Source organism: Castor canadensis, chromosome 8 (genome assembly GCF_047511655.1).
Source record: "Castor canadensis chromosome 8, mCasCan1.hap1v2, whole genome shotgun sequence".
Taxonomy (NCBI): domain Eukaryota; kingdom Metazoa; phylum Chordata; class Mammalia; order Rodentia; family Castoridae; genus Castor; species Castor canadensis.
In genome coordinates, this window is record NC_133393.1 from 121,777,826 (window position 1) to 121,800,169 (window position 22,344).

The window sequence follows — 22,344 nt, forward strand, 5'->3', positions numbered from 1 at the left end:
GTGTGATTCTTTGCTTTCTGCCATGATATGTGGTCAGAAAGACAATAGAGTTCAAAGATCAACGTTTTGGAAAAAAAAAAAGTTGTTATTCACCCTGGGACTACAGATACCCGAAAAATTCAACATATCTAAATGAAACCAAAGCAAAACAGATTAGAGTATTAGTTGATAATTTTGTACTGTGATTAAGACTGTGTAATCTTCAGAATACTAACAGAACAAGCAATTCTGTTTTTTGCTCACTAAATTTAGGCATAAATTTTAAAGAGGAAATTTATTAATGTACAACCGATGAAATTATGTTTTGTTTTTAATTCCTGAAATAGAAATAACATTTGGTGATTGCAGTCTTTACAGTCTTTTCCTAATATAACTATAGTAAATGTCATAACTTAAATCTTATTCAAAATAATACAGCAGAGGGAACAGTTATGACTGAAGGTTTTCTATAATTTACATATCCTCACCCTCCATATTTAGCCATTTGAGTCATATTTTTAAAAAGAACTTTATGCTATGAATTTATTTCTGTATAAAACTATATCAAACATAAAAAATGAAGTACTGTAACAGGCACCCCTGTGTTTTTAACTCAGATAAAACAAAGGCTAAATGTTTTTAGCATTTATATCAGATTTTTATTGCATTAATCTTCTTTTTTTTTTTGGTGGGCCCAGAGTTTGAACTCAGGGATTTTTCCTTGCAAAGCAGGCACTCATCTGTTTGAGCCACACCTCCAGTTCATTTTGCTCTGGTTATTTTGGAAATGGGATGTTGCAATCTATTTTCCTTGGCTGCTCTCAAACCACAGTACTCCCAATCTCAGCTTCCTAAGTAGCCAGGATTGTAGGTGTGAACCACCCAGTTCCTGTCCTGCATTTAATTTTTAATAAACTGTTTATTCTAGGACAGTTTAAGATTGCAGAGAAATCATGAAGTTAGTAGAGCAAGTTCCTGTTTGGCCCCAGTCACTGTTCCCCCATCATTGATATCATGTGTTAGGATGGTACATTTGTCACAATTAATAAGCCAGTACTAATTCATTATTATTAACTAAAGTCCATATTTTATTCAGATTTCTTCAGGAAGTGTAACTTTTTAGCTCCTTATTTTCCATTTGACCATTTGGTGTCCTGCGAGATTCCATATGAAGCTCTGAATTTCATTTTTCTCTTTCTGGTAAAAAAAGGTCATTGAGGTTTTAATAGGAATTGAATTCAATCTGTCAGTCACTTTGGGTAAGTCCTCCAAGCAGTGAACACAGGATATCTTTCATTTATTGCAGTCTTCCTTTTTTCTCTCAGAAATGTCTTACAGTTTTCAGTGCTCAAGTTTTTTGGTCATGTTTATTCTGAAGTATCTCACTATTTTTGATGTTATTATAAATAGAATGGTTTTCTTAATTTTCTATTTTGATTATGTATTGGTAGTATAATGAAATATAATTGATTTTTAATGTTAGCTTTGTATCAAATAGCTTTGCTTAATTTGTTCATTAGTTATAACAGGATTTTTTCCTGCAATCCTTGGAGGTTCTAGATAAAAGATTATGCCATCTGTTCACTGAGATAATTTTACTTCTTCTTTTCCAATTTGAATGACTTTTATTTTTTTTCCTTGCCTAACTGCTCTATCAGTTTCCAGTGCTATGTTGAATAGAAGGGGTAAAAGTAGGCTTACTTGCTTTGTTCCTTATCTTAGAGAAAAGCTTTCAGTTTTTAACCATGGAGTATGCTAATAGCTATCTATGGTCTTTTCTTACATGACCTTAATTGTCATGGGTAATTCTGTTTTTTAGTTTCTTTAATTATTTTTATGAAAGACTATTGAATTTTCTCAAATATGTTTTATACATGAATTGAAATAATCAAGTGATTTTGTTTTTGTTTTCTTGAGACAAGATCTTGCTGTTCAGCTAAGGTTGGTGTTAGAACTTGAAATCCTCCTAATTCTGCCTTTCCAGTGCTGGGATTATATGCACGAACCACCATACCAGACTCAAGTAGCTTTAGTCTTTCAATCTGTTACTTTTGGTGTGTTACTTTGAGCCATCCTGGCATTCCAGCATCAAATCCTATTAGATCAAGGAATAAAAATCCTTTTAATATGTTGCCAAATTTGCTTTGCTAGTATTTTGTTTGCTAGGATTTTTACATCAGTATTCATTAGGTTTATCAGCCTATACTTTTCTTTCCTTGTAGTATCTCTGTGCGTTATTGGTATCACTAGTGTAAGCCTCATAAAAATAAACTTGGAAGTGTAGTTTCCTCTTCACTTTTCTGAAAGAGTTTAAGATTGGTGTTAGTTGTTCTTTAAATGTTTACTGGAATTCTCCAGTGAACTTTCTTGATGGGAGTAGCAGAATGATCAGTCTCCTTCCTAGGAGCAGGTTTGTTCAGGTATTTATTTTGTAATACTCATTCTTGATAAATTCTACATATCTAGGAATTTATATATTTCCTCTGTATTGTCTAATTTGTTAGTGTATATGATTGTCCAATATTCTTTTTATTTCTTTGGCATGACTAATATCTTTTTTCTTTCTTGGTTTTTGTTATTTGAATGTCCTTTTTTCTTAGATCAGTTAAGAGTTTTTTAATTTAACTCTTGCCAAAACCAATTCTCACTTTAATTTTTTTCTATTGTTTTCTTATTCTGTATTTCATTTATTTCTTTTTGAATCATTATTATTTCCTTCCTTCTGTTAATGTTGGGCTTATTCGTTCTTGTCTTAGCTCCTTGAAGATGCATGTAGCTTTTGGTCCAAGAGTTTGCTTTTTAGCACGCATGTTTACCATGATACATTTCCCTCTTCAGGCTTCTTTTACTGCATCCAGTTCCTTAGTTCTGTTTTATTGTGGTGGTGCTGATTTTCTTTCTTTTCTTTTCTTCTTGTCCTTTCTTTTTTTTTCTTTTCTTTTCTTTTCTGAGAGTCTTTCAGTATGCTCACCATGTAAACAGGCTTTGCTACATTCACTTTCAAGGCCCAGGTTGGCCTTAAACTCTTTGACTCAACCTCCCAAGTAACTGGAACTATTATAAGTGTACACTGCTGCACCTGGCTTCCTTGGTTTTAATGGAGCATTTCATATGATTTTATTTCCTTATTTAAAGTATCAATTATAGTTCTTTAAAAACATTTATAGTGCTTGTCCTAGAATTTGTTATATACATTTTATAATAGTCAACATAACCTTTAAGTAACACTAAACTGTACATACTAGATACACTATAATGGTACCTTATATATTTGTAATGGTACATTCAAATGTCTTCCTTCCTATCTCCTGTGACACTGCTATAAAAATCATTTTATACCCAATAAATTATTACTACTGTTGTTTGAAACACTCTTTTAGACCAAGAAATAAAAAGAAAATGTTTTATTCTACCTTTATGTGTTCTTTCCGTAATGCTCTTCTTTAAATAGTTCCGAGTTTCTAACTTAAATCATCTTCTTTTTGCCTAAACAAAATATTTTAACATTTCTTACAGGGAAGTCTGTTGGTAATGATTTTCCTCAGTTTTTATTCATTTTCAATGCTTATAGTTCACGTTTAAAGAATAACTAACTATGAAAGTCATAGTTGGTGGGTATATTTGCTTTTTTCTTCAACATTTTGAGTATTTTACTCTGTTCTCTTCTTATTTAATGGTTTCTGATGAGAAGTCTACTATAATTCTTAGCTTTGTTCTACACGCCAGCTTCTTTAAAGATTCCCTTTTTGTCTTTGGTTTTTTATAGTTAAAATATAAAATTTCTGTATTTGGTGCTTTCAGAATTTATCTTGCTTGGTGTTTTCTGATATTTCTGTATGTATGGTTTGGAGTCTGTTGTTAGTACATGGAAAGTCCATAGTCATTACTTCAGCTTTGTTTTCCTTCTTCTGTTATTTCAGTTGTCTATGTTTTATATGTTTGGATTTTTCCCACAGTTCGTAGATGTACTACTTTTCTTTCTTTTTCTCATCACATGTCAGTTTGGGAAGTGGTTTTTTTTTTTTTTTTTGACCTATATTCAAGCCCTGTGATTCTTTCATTGGCCTCACTGAGTTTTCTGATGAGTCCATCCAAGGCATTTTTTATTTTCTTCACAGTATTTTTGGCTTCTAGCATTTCCCTTTCATTCTTTCTAACTTCTCCTGCTTCATTGCCCATCTGTTCCTGCGTGTTTTCTCCTTTTCAGTCAGCGCCCTCAGCATATTAATTGTAGTTATTTTAAGTTCTCTGATGATTGCAAATTCTGGCTCAAATTTGAGTCTCATTCTGATACTTGTTTTGTCTTTTGAGACTTTGTTTTGCTTCATTTTGGCATGTTTTGTAATTTTTTGTTGAATTAGGTCTTAGGAACTGAAATCAATAAACCTGTCTTACAAGGATTTATGTTCATCTAGCTAGGAATCGAGTACTGTTCAGTGCTTCTTACATGGTGTCCTTATTCTTATCTGTTGTTGTTAGGCTTCTTTCAGTGCTTGTAGCCCTTTCTGTTGTAATGGAGCCCCTACTGTTATGGTGTCAAGGTGTGTCTCAGGGTGGGCTGTCTTCATCTTGTGACTTCCATAGTTTTTTTTGCCTATGCTGCTCCTTCTCCCTTACCACCTTAGGCAAGAGAAAAAGGATTGGTGGGGGATGGAGGAAATAAAGTAGAAACAGTAAGCACTGAGAAAGGCTGTGGTAAAATCTTTCACCCTGGAGTGTGGGACTTTTTGATTGAGAATGCTTTTGATATATTTCATGTTCTTTCACTTCCTCAACTGTCATCAGGAGGGGCTCTTTTTCAGGTCTTCATTATAAAACCTAGCAGGTTAATGAAGGTAAATGCACGAATGGTTGAGGACCCCTGTGGCCCTTGTTTTTCTGTCCCTGATGGTATTTCATGCTTGGTTTTCAGCAAGTCATCAAAATTATCATTTATGTAAGTGTACCCATTTTTTTGGCTCTATTGAGTTCTGCATCAGTTAAGCATATTTGCACTGTGGCTTTCAAGAATCAGTTATTTTTCCACATTTCAGGTGGCAACTTGTCTTTCAAACTTATTTATGTAATAGGTCTAAGAGGCATCAGTAACTGTCAGTTTGTCTTGTTTTTTTCCTTGTTAAGAACAAGAGTGATGGAATGAGAATGATGGAATTTCTATGATCTGGTTCACTTTTTTTTTTTTTTAGAAAAACTTTGTGAGAACTAATCTCCCACTTTCTTACTTTCTCAGGATTTTTTCACGTCTTTTACAGCACTCACCATAGATTGTCAAATCTTACATCACTGCTACTAACCCTGGGCATGCATGTGCTATCTCTGTTTCTATACTTTAATCTATGTCTATGTCTGCATTTGAGTATATCAGGAATCACAAATATTCATGGAATATGTCATATATTTTTCTTTTCTCATAGCACAAAGCATTGTAAATACTAGCCCAGTAGACGTTTTCTTAGAATTTGAAAAGTATACAGACAGATATTTATAAAAATCTATTTGATCACAGAGCTTGCCTTCCTTTTCCATGAACACTCTGTTACCTTGGGGGTTGGGGGGAGTGGGGGATATGAACCTGTATGAATATTTCCATTAGGCTGGCTTGCTGCCACACTTAGCAGTTCTTTGCTCTTGGGCAGATTTCTTAATCTCTCTCTCTCTCTCTCTCTCTCGCTCGCTCTCTCTCTCATCTATAAAATGAGAGAAAAACATTTCCTGTTGAGAGGATTAAAAAGGATAAATTGGTCTGTACACATGTGCATAGCATTTAGAATACTGCTTGGTAGCATGTTGTAAAGAAAGGCTCAATAAATGTTAACCATTAGTAGTAAGAACAATATTATGGTTACATGACATGGAAAATTATTATTTGGCCATAGCATTCCTTGCTCAACCTCATCAATCATTGCTCCCCAATACTAAACATTACCCCACAATATTAAACTTCTTCATCTTTTCTAATAAACACTGCTGCCTTGACCTGGAATGTCTTTTTCCTGCCTCTATACTTAGCAAAGTACCACACATCCATCCATACTTAATCTGAAACATTCCCTCGTCCAAGTAATACTTATTAATTCTTTCAAGCCAGGTTAGCAACTCATTTTCAGGGTTCTTATTGCACACGAACACATAGGTTATAGCTAAATCTTATCCATACTTTTGTTTGTGTTTCTTAGGCAGTGGAAGCTGAGGCCATGTTTGTCTATAACTAAAAATAGTTTGGTGTTTTTCAATCATTTACTTGTTCAATAAATACTTGTATGTAGGTAAAATGAGTATGATACACAGATTGACCCAATTCACATATAAGCATATATAGTCAGGCTGTTACATCACTTTCTACTGAGTTACTTTTCTATAATCTCTGCCCCCTGAAAATAAGTAAGTTCATCCCCATTTATTACTGTTAGCTATCTTTGTATCTGTCTTGTCCATTAGACAAAGAGCTAGTACAGTATGGTATCAGCTTGGTCTTATTCAGTTGTTTAGATACTAATGGAGGGGGTTTTAATATACTAATAAATATTTGTTCAACAAATAAATTATTTTAACATTGCATGATGGAAGGAAAGGGTGAGAGAAAGAAAGTAAAAATTAAAAGTTTGAAGGAATAGACAGCAAAGATAAAGGTTTATACAAACGAAGGAGAGAAAATGATATGTCAAGTGGATTACAACAAGTGATAACATGATAAGGCATTTTTTCCTTTCATTCTGTGGTGCTTTTTAAAATTTTGTTGGCAGAAATACTTAGCATTAAGAACAGACTGAAGAATAAAGTTAAAGGGCTAAATAGCTCGATACTTTCATTCTCCATTTATGCTTCCTGCATAGCAGTGATGACAGGCACACACCACCATTTTAGGATAGAAAAGAATTTTTTCCTTTTGTAAACATGATATGGCTATCCTACAAATATTGAAGTAGTTATTATTTGAAGTTAAGAATGGAAAGACCCTAAATTGACTCTATTTCTTATGTTTTAAACATAAACTTATGTTTAAGTTTGACAACTTAGTAGAGTATGATTTTGTGGTCATCTATTTTGCTCTGATGGCCTTGGACTGGAATCTTGTAAGAGTGTATATACTCTACTTTAGAGAGAATTTGTATAATTCCATGAACTATAGTGATGATCATGAATGTGCATTCTTCTGACAAGTGTAACAGAACACATATAATTATCTGTTCTTGGGTTTTATTAAGTATGATATATCATAGCTGGGAATAAGGTGATCTTTTATAGAAATTATCATAATGTTTGTGTATTTTACATGAAGGTGTATAAAGTTGATGAAGTGAAAGTAATATGAAAGATCAGGAAGTGATTAGTTTTTATTTATACTGATAAAGAGTATAGAAGAAGCACCCTTTTCTCATTTGGAGTTTTGGTAAAGCTTATTGTGATCTTTTGTTTCACATAATATTACTTAACTAGGTCTCACTACACTAATTCTTTTCACAAAGATTAAAGTAGCTAAAATACTTCTAAGAATCTTTATTTGGAAATGTCAAGAATGTTTTTGGATGCCATTATAGACATCCAAATATGTGTAAAATGAATGGATTTCTTATTGGTATTTGAAGGTACACAAACCTGAAATTGCACACTCCAAAAGAGTAACTATGTACCCTTACATAAATTCTTTCTTAGAGATATTGTGGTTTATTTTAAGTGGCCCTTCCTCAGGTATATGGCTTATTCTTTTCATACTTTTCTAACTTCATTCGATTATTTATCCAATTAGTCTATTAATCCTCCCAAAAATATGTTTTGAAAATGCTGTATCTTCCTTATCCTTCAATATAAAAGCTATATTATGTCCTCTCTGGATGTTTTCTGAACTTCATTTTCTTTGTGCCTCTCCAGTTTCATTTCATTATTATATTTGGGCAGATACTAGGGTTCAAATTCAGGGCCTTGTGCTTGCTAGGCAGGTGCTCTACAATTTGAGCCATAACCCCAACCCTTCTTTGCTTTAGTTTTTTTTTTTTAATAGGTTTTTGCTTTTTTGCCTCACTGCCTTGAACCTTGACCCTCCATTTATGCTTCCTGCATAGCTGTGATGACAGGCATATTCCATCATGCCCAACTTTTTATTGCTTGAGATAGGATCTCACTATTTACTCAGGCTGACCTCAAACTGGGATTCTCCAGATCCCTGCCTCCTGAGTAGCTAGGACTACAGGTATGAATCATTGTGCTTGACTCATTTTTTCATTTTAAAAAACAAAATAAATATTAACCTGTGTATTTGTAGCCATGTATTTTATGTGAAATAGAACAGATTTGAATAAAGATATTTTGGTTAACTAAAATTTTTCTTCTGTGAAACAAGTATTTGTGTAATGTTATACTAGAGTCAACTGTAACACTCCTACTTTCTTATAATTCTAAGATTGGTAGCAGCTTAAACCCTGCTAACTAAATCATTTCAGCATTTCAAAGAGAAAATAGACCTTTTGAAAATACCTATTTCTGGGAGGGGGAGAGGCAGTAGGGGAATTCTTAAACTGTTACCAGTATTAATATGGACTTTCCAGTTTGATCAAAAGCGAATCCTAAGTTCTTTTAACTGCATCTTCCACTTGGAGCTTTTCTGTTCTCCCTGCTTTCTCTTTTCCAGATTTCCTGAAAACTAATGACAAATTTTGCCTGTCCTCTCCTAAGACATTCCAGAACAAGAGACAATTTGTTGATAACAAAGTATTTCAAATTGCAAAGTTCTACATGTGAATGTGTTACAGAAGGCTATTTTAAATACATCAAAATGATCATATTTGCCTGTAATTTGCCTTTGAATAAGTGGATTTATGTATAAAAGGTCTAGCTAAGAATACTATTTGTTTTACTTTTGTTTTTCTAATGACTCACAAAGTGATGCTGTGCTATGCTTTTAAAATACACTCTACCTCATTTATTCTTGTGAAACATTGTATCTTAGCTACTTCTGCACTATTACAGAAAGGTCTTAATAGCTAACATTTGTTGAACACTTGCCATACACTATGCACACTTATAAAAGTTTTATGTGTACTTTCTCAGTTGCAAATCTTATCTGGAGGTATCATTTTTATCCCTGTAAGTAAGTGAATTTATATAGACATTAAATAGCTCTCCCAAGTAGGCTAGCTCATCTAAGGATCATCCTTGATATCTGATTCCCAAGTCCCATATTCTTTCCTTTTGGCAAATGTTTCCCTTTATAACACATCTATGCTGATTTTAAAATAGAAATGACTTTAGATTATTTTATACTTTATTTCTTCAAGTCTTTAATGCTCCATGCTGTGTGTTCCATGGCATGACACCATGTACACTGTATATAGCATTGCATTTTAAGAAGCGAGCAAGTCAAAATATTTCTTCCAAAGCATATTCTGTATTTGTAGCAATTGTGCAAAAAATGATGTCATTCTCTAACTTGCCAACCCATATTGGTAAAAGTGTTCTAATGGCTGGGAGTGTCAGTGCAGTTCCTTTTGCACCTCAAAGATAAACCTGCCAACTCAGGTGACAATTAAACTGTTCAATGTGATGAAGACAATTTAGGAGGTTGATGCCTCATGAGTCCTGTGCAGACTACACCACATATTTTTCTTATCAAGGTTCAAGGTCTTAGATGTTGACAGTGATAATTCATCCCTGAGCCAAACTACTATTAAATTGTCTATCTTGAGGAAAAGAAGTTTCGACTTTCTATTCTCCATCACCCTGTTACCTCTGTACTCAATTTTTTTCCTATTAGTGGGCCACATTTTCTTGTGAAATTGCACATTTTCTCTTATTGTCAGAAATAGAACTTTATTTTGCAATAATACCAAAACACATATGTGTTCTTCAACCAGCACAGTATACTGCTTGGACTTGGGAATGATCCAGTCCAGCGATATGCTTGTCATATGTATTTATACATACAGGCTCATTCTGCTGGCCATGTGCCTTGTGTATGTTTTCCTTTTCCCACCTAATTTAAAGATTTCTATAGTCTTATATGTATTACTTCTAGTCAATTCCAGAAGTGAACATGAATGAGTATTGGTTACTAACCAATTCTGTTTCAATAGATCTTTCTTTCTTTATAAGTTACAGAAAATTATTAGTCACAGAAGGTGGCTCAAGAATCATTAGTGTAAGCAGAAAGTAGAAATTTGGGCGAGTTTAGTTTTGAACCTTATTTTGTCAAATAAATGTATTTCTAGTTGGCTGGTATCAAATTAATCTTTGTAAGCTGCAGATCCTTTTAAGCGGTGGGAAGAAAAAATTTCTACATCAACAAAATTTCTGAATCATTTTCTGAATTTGGATCTTGTAAAGAGAAATTTTAACCTTCAAATTCTAGTACTCACTAGATACTCCATCATTTTGTTGCCCAGCCAACTTCTCTTCCTTTTGTGAGTGAGCTTAACTCTGCTACCTCCTCTTTGAAATCTCCCTGACTTTAGTCAGGCAGAATAGATGTTCCATCTCTCTTTTCTTCTTCTCAACTTACTGTGCATAACTAACAAGAGCCCTCTTTAGTCTAGTATTATTGTTGGTAATGCCCTACCAATATCATATTTATTATACTATATGTTAAAGCAGGAATGATCTAATGTTATCTTTACCTACCCAGTGCCCATTACAATGCCAGGCATATGGCAAGTGCTTTCATGATTTGGAATGGATGGTGGGTAGATACATGCCTTTGTTTCTAAGTAGCATGATGACTCCTGGTATTGAGCCACCCGATCGTGCCTATGACGTGCCAGCACAAACTGTGCATCCAAATTGTCTCTGTTTGAATCCCCGCTGTGCCACACCAAGCTTCTGTACCTTATGCAATGTACTGAACTGCTCTATGCCTCAGTTTCTTCTCTTGTAAAATGGGCATTTTAATAGTCTCAGGTGTGTTATGAGGATTTGATATGACTATAAAATTCTTGAAATATTGCCTTGTGCAAAGTACTCCAGCATGTTTCTGTTCTTATTATGTAACCTAAAAAAGAGAAAGTAGAGTTGCTGCGTGCTATGACTACTTGAAAAATGTGTTTTGGTAAGCACAGGAGATGAATGGAAACTTAATTATGCTTGACAAATTCCCAGGGTCTTGAGCTGTGAAAGGATGTCTTTGTTAAGGCCATCTTTGTTAGGAATGTATTGGGAGATGGGAAACTGAAACCGCACAAAGTCCTCACTAATGCTACTAAGGAACCTAGTGGCCTCCTCTGGTAGGGCATGACAGTGCCATGAAAGCCATCATTCGACTCACCTGATTTCTGTAAGTGCTCATGAGAAGTAAGAGTTAGGGTAACTGTAGAATTTTTGGAAAATCAGTCAAGGGGTATTGTTATAATTACATTGGAACAGTGAGGATAGAATAGTTTTGGACAAACTGGAATTACTTAGAATCACAATATGTACTTAAGACATATGATCCAATTTATTTAAGAACCTTTTCAGGATATTCTTCCTTTGATGGGCATCTTTACCTTGAATTTGCTTTCAGATAAAGGTAAATAAATCACTTATTCCAGAGGTTTGGTATTATTCATTAGTACAGAAAGTGCACTTTGGCTGGTTTCAGGTCTCTGCTGTTTTCCCCAGTCTTAGTTTCAGCTGAGCAAACGTGAGGAAATGGGCCAGTGATCTCCCTCACTGTGGACTGGAAAGTAATGGAAGCAAAAGAAGATGATATAAATTAAAAAGTTACACTTTTCTTTAATCTTAATTTTTAAGCACCACTTTCGAGTTTTTTGAGTTTTCTGTTTTTCTAACAGAAGATTGCAGCCAATAGAGTTCATTTACCCAGGTTCTTTGATTTACAACTGAAGAAAATGAAACTTAGCTGCTTAGTTCTAGTCAGAACCAGACTAGAACTCAGGTTTTGTTATTGAATACAGTGCTCTCTTCAGTATCCTGGTTAAATCATCAAAGAATTTTATGTCTAAATAAATTAAATGACCCTCTATGTCCTTTAGTGCAATGGCTTTCTTTCCACAAAAAAATAAAATGAAATGAAATTAGGGAATTATTTACATCTGGCTTCATCCTCTTGCAAGAGCATTTGGATTTGAAAGCAAGTGGCACTCTGCCAATGACAAATGGAGGCACTGAGATTGCCTTCCCATCATCCGCTACCTTTTATGGTGTCTGGGGATTTTTTTGCTCTCCTTTGTGACCCAGCTGCAAAGCAGCTGTTGTTTGGGCTGCTGCCTTTCTACTCTCACAAGGCAGCATTCCTCACCAACCCAAGAGGTTTTAAACTTGTGCAGCACAAGTGTCAACTCTGAGATCTGGGAGTTCAGACCAGCCCTGTGGGAGACAAGTAAGCAGCACCCCATGCTATGGCCAAACAATTTGGATGGAGTGAACGAGGGAGTGTTTATAATGGTAGTCATGACAAAGAAACAGCACCCATTGCACCAACAGCCCAGCTGGATGAACATTTGAACTTGTTGCTACTCACTAAGATTTGAGAGCTTTCTATCTGCACTAATTCTCTAAAGGAATCGACCACTTGATTCAAGTAAAGTTTCCTACTGGAAGCCGTATCATCACGAACCTTTGTTGTCATCTTACAGACCACAGAATACTGATAAAATTTGTGCTTTTCTGGGGAAAAAAGTGTTCCCAACTGATGGCAGTAGGCATGAAATTCTGGCTATCATTAAAGGTGTTAAAAATTTTATCATATTTCCCTTCCAAAAACTGTGCCTTCTATCACTCAGTCAACAATATTTTTAAAGAAGACTATGCATCTAGAAGTGTGTGGGGAGCCTTTCCAGCCTCCAGAACTGTGAGAAATAAATTTCTGTTTTTTATTTTAAAACAAGTATTATTTAAGTGTTTGCTTTCTCAAGATATTTAATATCCTTTGTGTATTTTGACCATCTACTATGCATCTGGCCCTTGGCTAAGTGTTGATTAAACAATTCACCCAAAGTGCCTCACAAGCAGAAGTAGAGATTGCAATTGCTAATTAGAGTATATGTGATAAATGTTACAACAAAAGTAGGAATCAAGGGGGGGAGAAATGACCCAAGCATTGTATTCACATATGAATAATAATAAAAAAATAAAAATTAAGAAAAAAAAGTAGGAATCAAGTGTTGTTAGAGTACCCAGGAGGAAAAGACAAAGCCTGAATTCTGAACAGCTTTAATTTGGCCATGGTCATAATTGAAAAGTTATCTAAAAATCTTAAATAAGGAATTTTGGGGTATTTTCCCTGATAATTTTCAATTAATCAAAGAAAAAATAAACAGACATGTTTCGATTTTCTTGAGATCAGGTGTATTCAGGGTTGTGGCTATAGGCTATGTTTTGATTTTCTGTGTTCTTTTCAAAGCCCTCATTATGTCTTATCCCATTCAGCAGACATGATGTCTCCCTTCTCCTTCATAGTCAGATGTATCAGCAGAGTTGTCCATAGTTACTCTCTCCTTTTCCTTACCTTCCCCTCCATCTGCATCCATTCCTTCTGACTTCATGAATTATCAGTCACACCTTTCTGAGGTCACCAATGATCTCTGTCACTAAATCCAATGAATACTTCTTAGCACTTGACACAACTGACTACTGTTATTTTCTTGAAATACTACTTCACTTTGCTTTCAGCCTTTGGATTCAGCCTGATTAACAAACCACATTTTTGCCATCACAGATATTTCAAAGGTATATTAATCCCCATGAGTCTCAAGGCTGGGGTCATAATCTTATCTTCTAAAACTAGAACTCTTCCATTATTTAATACCTTCCCTTTTGTGTCATAGTGCAAAAACCCAGGGGTCCAGTCTTGTTACCTCCACCTCCCTCATCACATCCCCTGCTTATCCTGTACATCATTTTGATAGATACCCGCTTCTGTCTCTCTCGTGTCATCTAATCTTCACTTCTCCATCACCCGCCCAGGGCCTTTCTGTTCTCACTACACCCTGTTATCGTCACTATTATCACTCCTCTAGACCTGGAGCCTTTGCATGAGGCTCACCTTTACTTTTGTTTGCCTCACTCTCTCTGAGCTTTCTGCAGTGTTTTATGTCCCTGTCACAGGTACTGCTTTGCTATGTCTCTACTTATAATACTATTTTCTCCCTTAGTATGTTAATTACTTATATCTTTTAAGTTTTTGGATCAAGAATCAATTCCTTTGTAAACTTTTCCCATGTCCTCCAACCAGGTCAAACTAACTGTTTATTAGTCAAATTCCCATTTCTTCTTTTTGATGTACTCACAACAGCTATGGTCGTGTAAGCTTCTGTTCTTACATCCATTTTTACCCTAGTACTTAACACAGTGCTGGGCATATGGTAGGTGCCCAATAGATATTTGTAGCTAAATTCATTTAACGAAGTGCTAAAATTTTGTTTAGTTAAAAGCAGATATATCACAAGCTGTGCTGGTATATAGCTATAATCCAACTGCATGGGAGACAGATATGGAAAAATTGCAGTTTCAGACCAGCCTGGGCACAAAAGTTAGTGAAATGCTATCTCAAAAAACAAGCTGAGCATGGGGTGGGGGTGGTATAAGCTGGGTATGGAAGCTCTTGCCTACTTCTAGTAAGCTCTCTTACCTCTACACAGGAACTAGAAATAGGAGGATCTTGGTCAGAGGCTAGCCCCAGGCAAAAGTAGGAGAGCCTATCTGAAAAATAAACTAAATCAAATTGAGCTGGAGTTGTGGCTTAAGTGGTAGAGCACTTGCTTAGCAAGCTACAAGGCCCTGAGTTTAAACCCAAGTACACTAAGAAAAAAATAAACACAAATAAATAAAAGCAGGCAGACATTTTTGGGGTTTTTTTGTAATTCAAAAATAAATTACATGCATATTTCAAAAAATGTCTAAAAATGGCCTATTTTAAAATTTGAAAATATTTGCATAATCTTAAAGTAGAACTTTAGGATATATTTATCTGTAATTTAATTATAAATTGATTTGAACAAAATTTCTAGTTACCTCACCTTAGTTTCTTTAGTCATTTTAATGAAATTTCTGAATAATGTTTTTATCAACTGAGATTATGGATAGATAAGAGTTATAATGAGATGTTGGGTTTAACTTGACTTTGAGTTTAGTATAGCAACAGAATAACAGCCTGAGTAATTTGCCCAGGTGGAGTTTAAGATGTAGTTGTATCCTATCAAATTAATTACCTCCACTGAAATGTTATTACAGAGTGTGTGGATGATTCCTTTAAGCCTGAAGGGAAAATATACAAGTGAACAGATGTAGAAAGGAAATGGAAATTGTAACGTAACAGGAAGTGTGAGTAAGCTAAACACCTCTAGTTAATGTAATATTTGTAAAAGTTAGCCATTTTGTGTTTATACCTTAAAATCTAACTTTTTTAATTACCCATGATATCAAAGCTATGTAGGAAGCAAGAGTTAAATATGAATTTTTGATGTTTTCAGATACTTTAAATAAATGTGTACAAAAGGCAAATTAATTATAACTTGAAATGATCATTTTAAATGACCCTGTATATTTGCATCTAATATTACTTTTTAATATTTTATTCTCTTACTGAAAACATTACAATTATAGTGTAATTAGGTAAAATTTTTCTACTTTTTTTTTTCCTTTGTATTCCCTTTTGGAATTTTTGCACGTGTTCTTGCTTTACTTTCTTTTCATGCAAGTTACCAAACATACAGTGTTCTTATTTTGTGCCAATGCTTGGTCTGTAGTCCCCCTTTCTAGTCTGTCTTTCTCAATTAGTTCTCCATTTTCTCCTGCCTCAGTACCTCAGATAGAATTCTAGTACCCCACTATGCATGTGTGTTTCTGCCAACCTTGCTCCCACAAATCTTTCCCTTGTGAATAGATAATTCCTGTAATTCACCTCCGTGCAGCAAATGGAAAGCTAGCCATCTTTGATTCTTTTTATGTTACACCATACCTGATCCATTGGCCACTCATTTTTTTGAGAGATTCCTCATCTAATCACTTTTCGCCATTTGCACTAAGACTGTACACAGGGTTTGCCCTGTGTAAGCCACAAGTATTAACACCTCCTCAGCTATGTCCCTGTTGTCTTTGGACAGACTGCACCTCTTTCTTGATTACTTTATGCAATGTAACTCCTTTCCGCTCCGTCTGTGTGTTGGTCTCTCCATTTAGCCTCTTTTTTTCAGCAGTGTACTTAACAGTGGCAGTGTTGCCTGCCTGTGTGTTAACTATCCATTCCACAACTAGAATAGGAGCTGCACCAGGACCAGGAACTTGGGTTGGTTACCAAGATCTGGAACACAGCCCGTGACATAACAGGCACCTAATCTATTTGTGTGGAGTGAAACCTCACTCCCATAAGCCCCTTTCTTTTCCTTCTCAGTGACTTAGTTGTGGGTATCCTAGAGACACTAGTTTGGCGACTAGCCTAGTACTAGGAATTTTAGCAGTCTACTCTAGATGTATACTTTGTTTCTCATCAGTCTTGAAATACCAACAGAGCCTTCATTCACCTACTGCTAAAACTCCAATAGTCAAATGAGCCAGTGATTTGGGTGGTATTATTAAGACTGTAATTGGTTATAGACCATAACTCACAGTCTACTGTATCATTTAACTATGAATTGTGATGATCTTCTGTGGTTTAAATATTTTTATACAAAATCATTTTAATAGATGCATAGTATTTCATTAAAATGATGGTTAATCAAGTCCATGCTGGTGGATACTAAGTCTGTATAAATAATACAATGAAAATAAATATCAGCTTCTTGTATTTACATTTGTTTCCTTAGGACCAATGCCTAGAAATAGAACTGACTTGCCAAAAAGTATCTATGATTTAAAGGTTTTAGATACATGTCACATTGCCTCCCAGGAAGATTTTATTATATTTTACTATGATTTAACAATGTGTTATATGAAAGCCTATTTTTATGAACTCTCAGCCATATTGAGTTCTTTCATTTTTGCAACTTTATTGATACAAGAATAATAACATCTCAGTATTAAAGTGTATTTTAGGCAAATTAAATATTGTATAAGTTTAACATGTTTTTATAGAGATTTTGGGCTGTACTTTTTGTGCTCTTTGTTATATATATATAACATATCTGACTTGCAGACTAGTCACTTGGCTGCATATGAATGATATACTTATTAGAGTCTACTTGATCAACCATTTGATTTCATCTAGCTCTTGTGACCTCCTTCTCTCTGAAATGTTGCCAGTTTTTGCACAACGTCTGCTTGATTGCTGCAAATTGGAGGTTTCTACACCTCCTTTATGGGGTTCAATTTAGAGTGGCTGTAGAACCAAGAAAATGGTTGACTTACTATTGCCAATTTGTTACAAAGATTTATTTATTTATTTATTTTTGTGATACTGGGGTTTGAACTCTGGGCCTTATACTTGCTAAGCAAGCATTCTACCACTTAAGCTATTCCTCCAGTCGTACAAAGGTATTTTAAAGGATACAGATCAACAGCCAGATGAAGGGATATATAGGTGAGATCTGAAAGGAACCAGAACTCTTTTCTGTTGGAGTTTAGGAGCTGCCATCCTCCCAGCATGTGGATGTAGTCTTGTTTACCAGTCTCGAAGTTTCCTGAATCCCATAGCTCAGGGGTCTCTACTGAGGCTTCATTATACAAGCACTATCAATTACTAACTCACCCTCCAGCCCTCTCCTCCTATTAGAGGCATTAAGTGAAGGGAGAGAGAGGGTTGAAAGTTCCAAGTGTGGAATCATGACTGGATTGTTCTGGCGAACTTCAAAAAGAGCTTCCTAAATTCTATGAGATTAGGAACTGTGTTGGGAATGCTATTGCTCAGAAAAGTATAAGGGCTTCAGCAGCTCTGCGTCAGGAAATGGACAGAAAGAAACTATTAAAATCAATATCACAGTTTATGTTTCCAAATACATATGTATGTATGGTGTCCAAATACATGTATATATTTATATGTTTATGCATATGATTTGTATATACCCAGTGTTATAGTTTGAATATGAAATGTCCTCCATTGACTCATGTGTTCATTGCTTGATCCCCAGCTGATGGTGCTGTCTGGGGAGGTTCTGGAACATTTGGGAGGTGGGGTCTAGTTGGAGGATGTAGGCACTAGGGATGTGCTTTGAAGATTATACCTGGTCCCCAGTCCCCTCCTCGCTCATTAGGTGAACAGCCTCTGTTCCAGGTTCCCACTGCCATGATATTTTTGCCTTAATATGGGCCTAGAAATGTGGAGCCATGTGACTGTGGCATGAACCCTCTGAAACCATGAGCCAGACAAAATCCTACCTCTTCTTAGGTTGTTTATGTCAGGTTTTTCATCACGGTGACTCAGAAATGTCTAAGACACCCAGGTGAATCATTATGCAATTTAGCAATGCAAGGTCTTAATGTTTTTAGATGTATTCAGTGAAATAGTAAGTCTGAGCTACAGTATCAAGACACATTGAAGAAGGTGGTTGTCATGAATAATTTGTCACTAAAAATAAGCAAGAATGTTTGAGTATAGTTTACTTTTAAAAATAAAATAATTTAAACTAGAGCCATAATAGTATCATTCTCCCTTGCATGTAATATTTCCTTGTGTTTTCTTAGGTAGAAGGTTCAGAAATCTAATAACTATGTGTCTGTTTATATATTTATCTATTTAGGAGTTGGAAAAAAATGTTGATCAGCCATTGGGAGAGGTGCTGCTTGCTTTGTACACCCTCAGTTGCGCTTCTGTTTGTGAGCTGTGTTAATAGTTGCACCAGTTTAATAGGAAAGCAAAACAAGTTAGTTGGGAACTGTTCCCACACTGAAATATGATGTAAAACGTCACGTGTTCACCTTACATCTCCTCTGTGTTTTATTGCTGCCAGTGAGAAGAGGATCTGATCAGGACTACGTCCAATTAGGGTAGGGTTTGGGGTTGTTTGTTTTCTTCCATGAGTTTAAACAATATCATCCTGTATGTATGTTTTTAATACTCAGCTCACATCCCTTTTCTTGTTTTCTGAAAAAAATACATGTGTCCAGATATCCCAAGCAATATATCCAGTACATATTGGACACATTTTGCTTCATATAAGGAGTTTGTACAACCAATTGCTGTTCCATAATGCTTGTTTGTAGAAAATGCTGACATAATCTCAAAGACACCAAGAAAAATGTGCTGATGAACAGTTCTTTCTTCTCTAGTTTCTTAACTACCATCTCCCTAAAATAATAATAGTTGAAATAGTAAATTAGATTAAACATATATTACTTCCCTACAACCATGACTCTTTCCTTCAGGGCAAGAGGAAACAGGCCTGGTTGGCTTATGCATTTGGTTGATTCTCTATTCTAAATATTTAGTTGTGGGGGAGTCGTCCTGGGGTTTGAACTAAGGCCCATGTATTTTCTTGGCAGAATCTCTACGACTTGATCTATGTCCCTAGCCCTATTTTGCTTTACTTTATTTTTCAGTTGAAGTGTTTTGCCTAGGGCTGATCTAAGACTTCGTTCTTCCTACCTCTTCCTACCATCTAACTGGGATTGCAGGTATAAATAACCACACCTAGCTTATTTTTTGAGACAGGGTCTGTCTGCTTTTGCCTGGCCTAGCCTCAAACCATGACCCCCCTGTCTTTACCTCCCATGGAACTACAGGTATAATTACAAGTGTGTACCACCAGACTGATCTCATTTGGGGCAGTACTAGAGATTGAACTCAGAACCTAGCAAGTACTAGGTTAAGTGCTCATGCCTCAGGCTGATTGTTCAGCAATTGACTAGATGAATAATACTCAAAGCAAGAGTACGGCCAAAAAAATGAACTATATGGGGAATTCTAACTTGGTAAGATTCTTGCTAAGTCTTATTAATTAAAAAAATTTCTATAGATACACACACACACACACACACACACATATATATATATATATATATATACACACACATATATATGTATGAAACAGTTTGACTTGCTCTTCCTTTCTCCTTTGAAGTAAAAATGGAAGAGATAACACAGGGAATTTTATAATTTTGATTATTGGCTATTTGATGAGACTTGTGAGTTAAAGAGGAATTATTTAATTTGGGGTAGTGTTATTCAGATGTAAGAAGAAATACAGAAGACCATTATCTCATTGTTTAGTTATCATTAGTTATTGTTGGTAGAGTCCTAGGCTATTCCCTAGCTGCTCGGACAATGAGGAGTGACTTTAGGCTATAGTAATAAAATGATAGTGTCTTTTTGTCTTAATGAGTGAAAGAACAAAAAGCTAGTCTGAAGTGCGTGGAATGTAGCATAAGAGGTTAATTACACACCTCTAACTTTGGAAAATTGATTGCCATAACAGTGGTTTTAAAAATATATGTGAAGAAAGAAACAAACATTGCATAAAGTTTATATGGTAGATAGTATATAAATTAGAAGTAATAAGCAGCTATGGTTATTTCTCTTCACTGGGGACTATGGACTATGGACACCATCCCATGCTTCGCTGCTGCTTATAGTCAGTGGAGAGCTTCATTCCAGCCATGACATACAAGAGAGTACTCTAGGAAAGTTCTTCTTAGCCCTCTTCTACTGTGGATCATCTGTTTATGTTACTCTGGTTGAAATTATGGTTCAGAAACAATACTCAGGTTAAAAAAATGCAGTTTTTTTTTTGAAGCCTTCTAGAAGCTTTATTCCAGTTATCCCAAGCTGGAAGCAACCTAATTCATCAGTAAATAAAATTATATCATCTAATAAGTTGCAGTAAGATGCTACACACAACATTGGATGACTGTCAAACACTTAATGTTGAGCCAAAGAAGCCACATTAAAGCAAATATAATATTCAATTTATGTGAAGATTTGTACATCTTACTATAGATATATAATACCTCAATGCATTTTTAAAGTTTATATGATAAGAGTCCTGTGCTTGTACCTCTACTTCATCTTTATAATTAGAGGTGAGGAGCTAAGGGTATAGCTCGGTGATAGAGTATATGCTTAACATGCAAAAAGCCCTGGGATTGATCTCCAGCACCTCAAAACAAGTAAAACAATCAGAAGTGAGAAAAAGGTTTCTTTTCTTGTCAAGTTCATCTATATAATGCTGCTTTGCTGTACTTGGTAGTTCACTTCTAAGGTCATCTACTCACGAAAGCTTATTGTTCTCCCACGATGTGCACTAAGGACAACACTGTGCCTTGGAGCAGACTACTAACAACGCAACAGGGTTACTACACAAACACCTAAACAGTATTAGCTTAGTGTGCAGAAATATTTTGCCCTTTGCTGTGGCTATTGTAAAACTTAATTTTTCCCCTTAGTTGCCCCTACTTGCAGGCAGTAGGATCAGTAAAGCTTCAGGTCTTAGAAACTCTGTTAGACAATAAAAGCTACCAAAATAGGTTCTCTAGGAAGGGGTGTGTGTGTATGTGTCTCTGTTTGTGTGTCTATGTGTGTAGTAGAATGGTGGCTCCTCTGACGGTAGACAATGGAGAATTCATTCAAGTTTGTCTCTGGTGCTCAATTTGTGGAGAGTGTTTAGAAAAAAATACACAGTTTTAGAATCTTCCTCAATTATATTGTTTCATGAAAAACCAGCTTATTGCATACAAAACTTTCTTCCTATTTTTTGATTATTTGTTTGTGAGTATCAGTATGTACTTAAAACTATCGCTAAGAAGGTGACCTAATTTTAGATTAAACCCTGGATTAGCAGAAGTTTATTTCTGAATAATTACAGCAATGAGTAGGTATTTGGTATTTATCAGATTATGACTGTCTCTTCATATGAAAAGTGGATGGTGAGGACAAAGTCATGTAAAAGCTAAAAAAGCTAAATGCATTATATAAGAAAAAAGAAAGAATGAAGAGAAAATGAAGGGAGAAAATAAAATAAAAAATGCAATGATGTTTCTTTAAAACCATTTGTCCTTTTGATTTCTGTGAAAACATCCTTTGTTTGTTTGTCTTTTGTCTTACTTCCTTGGCCTCTTCCTTTTGATCTCTTTGTGGGTTCACTCTCATCTTCTGTTCTGACCATGATTCTGACCTCAGTCTTCACTCTCAGCGTATTCTTCCGATCATCCTCACTTAGATAGATACAAAATACTTTTTTTCCAATGATGGTTATGACTCGTCATTAACCTGTTTCATTTATGCCCCAGGGGGTAAAGAATCCATCATGATCCATTGCTGAATCATCTGTTTTCTCTGTTTTTCAAGGGTCGGAAGAGTGAGGCTGAAAAGTTCTTCTTGAAGGCTATTGAGCTGGATCCCACCAAAGGAAACTGTTATATGCATTATGGTGAGTGGTGGATAGTTGTTCCATGGCCCCCAGTTTGCTGCTAATGCTGGTAAGAGATTTAGGTTTTTCTGATAAAGGACATTTTGAGAGGAGATTGACTTTGTTGGTGCAGGTTTAACCTCATGCTACATTCTTACCTTCC

General features: G+C 35.3%; 1 protein-coding gene across 4 annotated transcripts in view; it reads left to right on the forward strand.

The window, feature by feature from the left end:
• Tmtc2 (transmembrane O-mannosyltransferase targeting cadherins 2) overlaps positions 1–22,344 on the forward strand; it is a 386,771-nt gene that overhangs the window by 274,651 nt on the left and 89,776 nt on the right. For 2 of the 4 annotated variants that reach the window (XM_020186707.2, XM_074084058.1), the window contains exon 9: positions 22,121–22,202. The exons of 1 other annotated variant lie outside the window; for it this stretch is intronic. In XM_020186707.2, the coding sequence (XP_020042296.2) occupies positions 22,121–22,202 (82 nt within the window). Of the gene's footprint in view, positions 1–18,788; positions 18,826–22,120; positions 22,209–22,344 lie in introns of those variants that run through there. One more of the 4 variants, XM_074084060.1, reaches the window with a different exon arrangement.